The 8,818-nt window shown below is 55.3% G+C and overlaps 1 protein-coding gene across 1 annotated transcript in view; it reads right to left on the reverse strand.

The window, feature by feature from the left end:
- SNX19 (sorting nexin 19) overlaps window positions 1-6,825 on the reverse strand; it is a 46,057-nt gene extending 39,232 nt beyond the window's left edge. Inside the window, exons 1-4 of the mRNA XM_006122288.2 lie at window positions 4,591-6,825; window positions 3,622-3,760; window positions 1,202-1,302; window positions 266-385 (exon numbers count right to left, since the gene is read on the reverse strand). Of these exons, the coding sequence (XP_006122350.2) occupies window positions 266-385; window positions 1,202-1,302; window positions 3,622-3,760; window positions 4,591-6,219 (1,989 nt within the window). The 5' untranslated portion in view covers window positions 6,220-6,825. The remainder of the gene's footprint in view (window positions 1-265; window positions 386-1,201; window positions 1,303-3,621; window positions 3,761-4,590) is intronic.
- Between the last annotated feature and the right edge of the window lie 1,993 nt (window positions 6,826-8,818).

Below are 8,818 nucleotides of genomic sequence, written 5' to 3' on the forward strand. Positions count from 1 at the left end.
TGCGACATGGGGATTATGCTACGTAACGTCTCCACTGCTGTGTCTATTAGACTGTAAGCTCTTTGGGGCAGGGCTGTTTCTAACTAGGTGTGTGTACAGCACCTAGCACGATAGGGCCCCAAAGCTCAGCGGGGCCTCTAATTGCTAATAAATAACAACAGGCCGACAAAAGCCTAGAAGGAGAAAGTATTTTAATGCGTTAGGAGGAGACTCTTTGCATCAATGGAGCTCAGCAGACGACAGCTACGCGCGGGCATGAAGGTACCTTGTCTATTCTGGAGACCACAAAGGGTTTCTTGACAAATGCGATCCTGGCGTCCGTGTTCAGGGCGAGGAACTCCTGCACCTCCTCACTGTTGGCAGTCTCAGGGATGCTGCACAGTTGCTTCAAAGGAAAACACAAGGTTGGGGTCTCAACTCCACCCTACCCATAGAAACCAGAGACACCAGTCCTGGTAAACCTCACCGTCCCTCTCCCCTGATCAGACCAGCTTTTCGGCTACAGCCTCCAGATGTCTTCCACCACACCCCAGGGGACAGTCTCCCACACTGTGCACAGGGAGAAAGTTACGCCGTATCTGAGTGATTTGTGGTCAGTAGCAGGGAAAAGCAGGCCCAAAGCTTTTCTTGTCCCACCCCCCAAAAAAATGAGAAGACAGTTCTGAGTTTGACTTGTCCAAGGTCACATACATGCGGCAAAGGCAGGATAAAAGCTCCGAAGCTTGGTTCCCTCTCCCCTACTTCAACCAGTCCATTCTCACTCGGCTCACTGACGCAGACAGAGCTAAGTCCCCTGCCACAGGCTATGTCTAGACTGCAAGCTCTTTCAAAGAGCCTCTTTCGAAAGAGAGCGTCTAGACTGCACGCGGAATTTCGAAAAAGCAAGCCGCTTTTTCGAAAGAAAGCACCCAGTGAGTCTGGATGCTTTCTTTCTAAAAAGCCTGTTTGCTTTCAAGAACGCCTTCTTTCGAAAGAGCACTTTCGAAAGAAGGCGTTCTTCCTCGTGGAATTAGGTTTACCACCGTCGAAAGAAAAGCCGCATTCTTTCGATTTAATTTCGAAAGAACGCGGCTGCAGTCTAGACGCAGGTGAAGTTTTTTCGAAAAAAGGCTACTTTTTTCGAAAAAACCCCTGAGTCTGAACACAGCCTAAGAAAGAGGCTGCTGAATCTCACAGAAAAGAAACTCACAGAATATCTCACCTTCAAGAACGATTCCAGGAGACCTTTTCTGGCTTCCACCTTATCACTGTCCATGTTCCCAAAGGGGAGATCCGGGAAAAGCTTCTTTGGGCCTTTGACATCTTCCAAACAAAACAGATGCACATGTAAAAATAAGACACATCCATAAGATTAATAAAGGTTTAATCCTGACTCATGATGAGGAGTCGCTTCCTACACCCATAGGGCAAAGGCAGAGAAAGTTAATGCTCTGCAAATCTGGCCTCAAATATATCCAGAGCTTTTATCTCAAGCATTGTGAGAAAGGGTAGGGTACACTGCGGGGGTTTTCCAAAAGGAGGTATGCAAATCGTGCTCTTATTTGCATATCTTCTTCCAATTCTTTTCTCGCAAGAACTTTTTACGATATTTGTCCCATCTACATGGGGCCAAATGTCGGGAAAAAACCCTCTTTTGAAAGCCCCCTAATTCCTCATAAAATGAGGTTTTCAGGGGCTTTCAAAGGATGGTTTTTTTCTGACATTTGGCTCTGTGTAGATAGGCCAAATATCGGAAAAACCTCTTCCGGAAAAAAAGTCAGAAGAAGATATGCAAATGAGAGCATGATTTGCATACCTCCTTTCGGAAAAGCCCCGCAGTGTAGCCCTATCGAAACACTCCCCACTGCCAAAGGTTTGGAGGTGTTGATTAAAAGAGAAAAGCCAACCCAAAAGAACCCTGGAGTTGGGCAAAACGTTGAGTGGAACCGTTTTCCACTGGCCAATGAAGTTTTGTCAAAATCAAAATGTTTCATGGCAACATTTCATGTCAGCGTGGAGGAAATTTTCAAAGGAAAAAAGCATCGAAAGGAATCACTTGGAGGGGCTTCTTTCATTTATACAATATCCATTGTATTATCTGTAGTAAGTTATTTTACAAGTTTCATTTCAAACCCGACGTTTCATTCCAAAATCAGAATGAAAACAGTTCTCCAAACCGGAGGCACCTTGGTGTTTTGGCCGCATGCTGGTCTCCCTCTATCATCGGCCCGGGCCTTGACCGTCTGAGGTGTGAGCTCTCCTTGGAGTTGCCGGGAGCTGTGTGTTCTTGCTCAGCACCTTTGACTATCCGGTCAAGGACCTATCGTCACATCGTGACCTGACAGGCACTCGGAGAGCCTCGAACCAAAACCAGGCACCATCTTGCCAGAGCGCTGGCCTACATGGGCAGGGCTTTCTCCTGGGACCTACCGTGACGCTCTGTGGAGCGCCCCCCAGGATCAGGGGTGACAGCTCCCGCCCTGGGGAGCTAGCCTGGCCCCTTGGCTGTGGATCCCAGTGCTCAGCGGGGTGGGGTGTCAGGAAGGGCAACGCTGCAGAGGCTCCGGCTGCAGGGATTATGGCTAGGGCCCTACCAAATCCAGGCAGAATGCATTGTGGGCCGTGAAACGTTGCCGTATGTGTGCACGTACCCGGCACTATGCCGATTTCATGGGGCGAGACCAGCGTTGCTCAGACTGGGGGTCCTGACCTGAAAGGGGGTTGCTGGGGGGATCACAAGGTTATTTTGGGGGGTCACTGTATTGCCACCCTCACTTCTGTGCTGCCTGCAGAGCTGGGCACCCGGAAAGCAGCAGCCATTGACTAAGATCCAGGCTCTTCAGGCAGCAGCGCAGATGTGAGGGTGGCAATGCCACACCGGCCGTCCTTACATCTGTGCTGTGGCTGGCAGTAGCTCTGCCTTCAGAGCTGGGCTCCCAACCAACAGGCACCGCTCTCCAGCTGCCCAGCCCTGAAGGCAGTGCCACTGCCAACAGGAGCGCAGAAGTAAGGATCATAGTGCCGCCACCTCCCTCCAATAACCTTCCCAACTGTTTTTGAGGTCAGGACCAATTTTTCCTCTAATTGTGTCCATTCATGTGCGGAATAAATTTTGTTGTGTGCACCAAGGCATGTGCAGGTGTGCACCACCTATAGAAACACATGCTGCCAGCTGTGGGTGCTCTGCTAATCAGCTGGGCAGCATCTGAATCCCTCTTGAGTGGCCACCCAAGCACTCAGCTTACAGGGAATACTGGTCAGGCCTCTACAATTACAACACTCACAATTTTCAGATTTAAATATTTGAAATCGTGACATTTATCATTTTAAAAGTCCTATGACCGTGAAATTGACCAAAATGGATGTGAATTTGGTAGGGCACTAATTATGCCTGATAGACACCGAGGGGGTGGGGGTGGAGGGTGGAGATATACCCTGTTGTAGCCAGGAGAGCGCACTTGGGTATTCAGAAATACCAAAGTCATCCAAGCCTTCTGTTAACCCACCGTGTGCTGACTTATCGACACCTACCAGCCCTTAAGGGCGCACTCATTATATTCAGCCACTCAGAGGTAGGAAGGAGGGGCAGGGGAGTGGGGAAGGCAGCTGGGGCTTTTACGTGGCACCAGCTTCAGTGCTGACTTTTTATGAATTTCCGCAGCTCGGGTTTCTCCTCCAGCCTGGTCTGCAGGTTCAGAAACTCGCGGTAGCGCCGGTTCACGGTGTGGTAGGCCACTTGCTGGAGGCTGCTGGCGTTCTCACTCTCCAGCGCTGTCTCGTACTGGGGAGAAAGAGGGAGGACCATTGGTCAGTCATCATCTTTTGGAGACCAGACGAACCTCAGGGAGAAAGATCACCAGTGATGGGATGGGACCCAGCAAACCCACTCACAATCTCTCACACTAACCACTGGGCTGCACGGCCCACCCGAGTGGATAAAAGTGGAGGATTTGCTTGTTTGTTTGTTTTATTTCAATGGGATTTGATTTTGTTATTTAAAATTAGAACACATTTTTGCTTTTGAAAATAAACCTATTGAAAATAAAATCTGAATGGAAACACAGAATCTGTTCAGGCTTAAATTTATTATAATCTCTTAAACCAGTGTAACAAACAAAAAATATGCTGACTCTCTGAACCTCTGGCAAAACTTTTGAGTTAAAAGCCACTTTTTTCTATAGACGGAAAGCATCAGGGAAAACCCATCTACCTGGTGAGGCCAAGCTTGATAAACCTGGCATAGGAGTGGCAAATAAGCACTACCAGTCACCATTTTCCTCCAGACTAAAAATTGACGAGTACAGTCTGAAAATAGCAGCTTCAATAAATGCCGTTAGTTACAGTGTACTTTCCGTATCAAGTCCCAGGCCGAGGCTCTATTTCACTATAAATCAGCATGTCTTTGTGATTACATCAGCCAATGAGAACCCGTCTTTCTTTAGAACATAACTGAAGTACAAATGGAAAAGTTGATCGTGATGGAGGATTTCAGATCAAGGTTTCCCGGTGGACTTGTCAAGCCTGGATTTAAATCCCCCTCCCCTGCTGGGGCAAAGGACACTTTGCTTTGCTGATCCCACTTCCAGCCCCCCGCCCGCCAGAGCAAATCACCTTGACTGTGTAGAGCGTGTAGGGGTGGAAGCCGGTCCCGGTGTGCTCCCGGGCAGTGATGGTTCCGGTTATCCGCAGGTTCTGGACGACGACGGGGCTGTCCGGGCTAGTGAGTGGCTCAAAGCTGAAGGTATGGGAGGAGAGGAGCGGGAGAGGCAGCTGGCACAGGTCCTGGGGGCTCTTGGCTGGGTTCTCCAGGAAGGAAGGTCTCCTCGAGGAAGACGTCTCAGGATCGGCCAGCAGGAAGGGGACAGAGGACAAACTCTCCTCCCTCTCCACCGCGGGGTCGATTTGTACGTCAGGGCAGTGGCCCAACACGGAGGGGAGAGAGCTGCGGGCGGTGCTGTCCTCCAGGTACCCATCCTTGGCACACACACCATCCTCTTGCTCCAAGCCCTCCAGCCCCTCCAGGACTGCAAACGGGTCAGTGAGAAATTCCTCCGTGGACAGGAGTGCCACGGAATCGGAGTCCTTGCCCAGGTCAGACAAGGGGGACTCCACCTCCGAGTCTTCGCACGGGAAGAGGGAGCCCAGGGCCTCTAGCTGGGGGAAGTGCACGGGCGTGCTTCTGGCTTTCCTCCTGTCAGTGTCAGCCCCAGCCTCTCCGCCCGTCGACTCCTTCCCCTCGTCCCCCTCCTGGGGGCTACGCTCCAGCCCGTCCACCTCGTCGTAACAGGGCGGCTCGGAAAGGCTTGGGGACAGTACCTCGACTTTCAGTGGCAAAGAATTTGGCACTGTGGGCTGGCAGGGGGAGGTGGCCAACGGAGGCTCCTCCCCCTTTCCCCTTCTCACCCCTTTGCTGCCCATCTTGGAGAAAATCCCGATTAGCAACAGGTTGACCCAGTCAGGGTCAGACATCTTCTTGACCATGGGCAGGAGAACGTTGCAGGTGACCAGCTCCCCCACCACAAAGCGCCCGGTCCTGGTTTCCAGGTGAGGCTTGGGCACTAGCACCCGCAGCAACAGGTCCACGATGCTCCGGGCGTAGTTCACTTCCATGGCCGGGCTCTGGAGGGCTGGGTGCGGGGCAGAGAGCTCGCCGTACGCTCGCCAGAGCTGCTCCGCCAGCTGAGCTGCTTCCACAGGGCTCCGGGCAGCCCCCACGTGCTCCTTCGCCTTCATGTAGCTCTGCAGGTGGCAACCCCACAGCGTGAGAATCTTCTGAACCAGGGCTTGCTTGTCCACCTGGGCCATCCTCCTGCGGAGCTCCAGGGCCAGGCCGGACATGGCCTTCCTCACCTCGTCCTCAAAGGCTCGCTCGCTGCTCACCGTCCGGTACCACGAGGACACGAAGTCCCGGACGATCTTCTGGATCATGCGCTCGATTTCCTCCTCCAGCTGCCTCTCCGCCTCGGGGCTCCGGGGGCAGGTCTCCAGCAGGACGAACCGCTCCAAGTGGAGCCGGCTGCGGGTGCCGAGGACGGCCTGGGATCCCAGCCATCCCCCCAACACTGCCAGCAAACCCGAGAGGATGCAAAGCAGCCAGATGTTAACCAGTAAGTGGACGACTAATAGCCAGGCTAACAGGGCTCCACAGACCATCAATTTCCTGTTCCCTACCAGATCCCTCAGCCCGCTGGCCGGGCTAGAGCCGGGCTCCTGCGCCCTGAGCATCCTCTGCTTTTCCATCCAAAGAGCCAGGGAGTTCAGGCTGGGCTTGCAAGTCTGGGAGCAGATTTCCAGCCCTGGGGGAGCAGCACCTTGGAACCGTCACATCCAAGCAGCCGGGGCAGAGGGAAAGCGAAAGCTGCTCTGCCCTGTGCGAGTGCCAGACCGCAGCACTCAGCCAGCCTGGCAGAGCCCCCGACAGCAAGGGAGAAAACCCTCTGCTAATGCACCAGCGCCCTCGCTTGCACCCACTGCCTCCCGGCCAGCCAAGGGTGGCTTGACACCCTGCAGCTGGGGGAAAAGCTTCCTGCTTTGCAGAGCACAGAGGCGGGGTGGCCCAGCCTCCCCCCAAACATCTGCCCCCCAACTTTCCCTACACCAAGCCGGTGGGCTCTCAATCCTGCTGCCACCCGCAGGGCCTTAACTGGGGGCTGGCTGCAATCCGCCAGGGGTTTGTCTGGGAGCTGCGCTGCCTGGCATGGCTGGGGCTTGGCTCCTTTGCTGTCCCCCGGCTCTGGGTGGCATCTGGGGCTGGCTCAGGAGCTGCTCCCCTGCCTGCGGCGGCCCCTCTGCTGCAGGGAAAAGGACCTGGGCTGCTGCCTGGGAGCTTCCGGATGGGCCTCTGCCAAGGAGATGCTGGGGAAGGGGAAGAGAAAGGCTCAGCGCAGCCGGAGAGCTTTTCTCAGTGCCATCTAGTGAAAGGCGAGAGGCAGCACAGACCAGAGGGCTGCGACTCCAAACCCGGCCTCTGTGCATGCAGCCATTAGCACCTGCTGGCCCCTGGGGGGCCAGCCCCAGAGCCGTGATGGGGGGGGAGCCAAGGGGGGCACGTGCCCCAGGCACAGTACATTTAGGGGCGCAACATTAACAATTAGAAAGTTTAAATATGAAATATTTCATTCATAGCTGTGCTAGCATCTAGTTGCAATCTCAACGTATGTGCAATTAACAACATGTGCAAGGAATACGATTAATACACAAAATGAAGAATGTTATTGTTTTTTGGGGTGGGGGGGTGTGACGGCACGTTGGGGGTTCCCCGTCTCCTGCACCCCGAAATGGTACAAACAGACTGTACCAGCCAGTGGAATTGAGGGTGGTTTATTGCTCCTCCAGCACAGCGCAGCACAGATGTAATCTGGTTACAGGAACTGGGCTAGGATGCCTCAGGCCCCCTTGAGATGGGGGAGACTGGGCCCCTAAAACTCCAGCTCCTCTCCCTAGGCTGTCTCATCCATCCTCACAGACAGCCACCAACCAACCCCCTAACTTCCAGCCCTGCCCCCCAGCCAAAGCAGCATTCCACCTTCCTTTGTTCCTCTCCATGGGGGGTGTCTGGCCACTGGTTTGCATAGTGACTCATCCTGTTTTGCTGGGTCCTGGTCCCCACGACAGCCAGTGGGGGTTACCCCAGAGCCAGCAGCATAGAAACCAGCCAGGTACCCCCACTACGTCACAGTTCTCCCCCCTCCGAGAGCGAACTGAGCAGGGTCACTCCGCTCGTGACCTAGGGAAGTTCGGGTCCTCTGCGTGGGAACCCGCCCTGGGGACATGGGTGCTCCCCTTGACTCGGGCCGGCCGTGGCGAGGCCCCACATGAATTGGCTTCCCTCTGTCCACTCGCCGCCCCGCTCCAGGGCGACTGGCACAGGCCTGTCCTCGGGGGTCACACCCACCCTTCCGCTGGCCTTGATCTCTGGCCAGGGTCTCTCGGGCCGGGGCCATGAGCCCAGTGAGCCTTCTCTGGACAACCAGGGCGGCTTCCACCCCCGAAGCTCCATCCAGGGAGGTCTTCCCCTCCCATAACTCTCTCAGCAAGCCCAGAGGGTCTATCTGGGGTAGAGACCCCCAAGCCGCTTTCCTCCTGTCTTGGGCCTTCCCGCCCCTCTGGCAGGAGTCACAGGACCGGCAGTACTGCTGCACGGCTGTAAAGATTCCCGGCCAATAGAAGTGCTGGAGCAGCTTCAGCCGGGTGCTCCGGATCCCCCGGTGGCCCCCAACGGGGACATCGTGGGCCAAATACAGCAGCTTGAGGCGATACTTTCGGGGGACGACCAGCTGCCGCTGGACACCCCATGCCCTCGCCTTCCTGGGGGGGAGCCACTCACGGAACAGGAGCCCACGCTCCCGCAGGAATCTCTCCTGGCCACCTCTCCCCCGGGGCTGAGCTGCACGGAGGCCAGCCTGGTCCCTCAGCCTCTGCAAGGAGGGGTCTGCCTGCACCTCAGCCTGGAATTCAGCTGCTGAGGCAGGGATCGGGACCTGTTCCCCACCTTTGTCTAGGTCCGGAGTCCCAGCCTGGCTGGACCCCGTGTCCACTGGGATGGGACCCTGAGGACGCTGCCAGGAGTCCTTCCCTGGACCCACGTTGTCAGCCCCCCGCTGGCTCTGGCTCCGGGTAGTGACTAGAGCCCGCTGGGATTCATGGGGCCACTCCTCTAGGTCATTCCCCATCAGCACCTCGGTGGGCAAGTGCGGGTGCACCCCCACTTCCTTGAGGCCTTCCTTGACTCGGTTGTAATCCCCTGGCTGTAGGTCCTCCAGCTGACTGAGCACTCCGGCCGCCTCCTGGTTCAGTGCGGGGATGAGCTCCTGCAGCCAGTCAGCTGGGGGGACCCGTT

This window comes from Pelodiscus sinensis, chromosome 26, assembly GCF_049634645.1.
Source record: "Pelodiscus sinensis isolate JC-2024 chromosome 26, ASM4963464v1, whole genome shotgun sequence".
In the NCBI taxonomy this organism is placed as follows: domain Eukaryota; kingdom Metazoa; phylum Chordata; order Testudines; family Trionychidae; genus Pelodiscus; species Pelodiscus sinensis.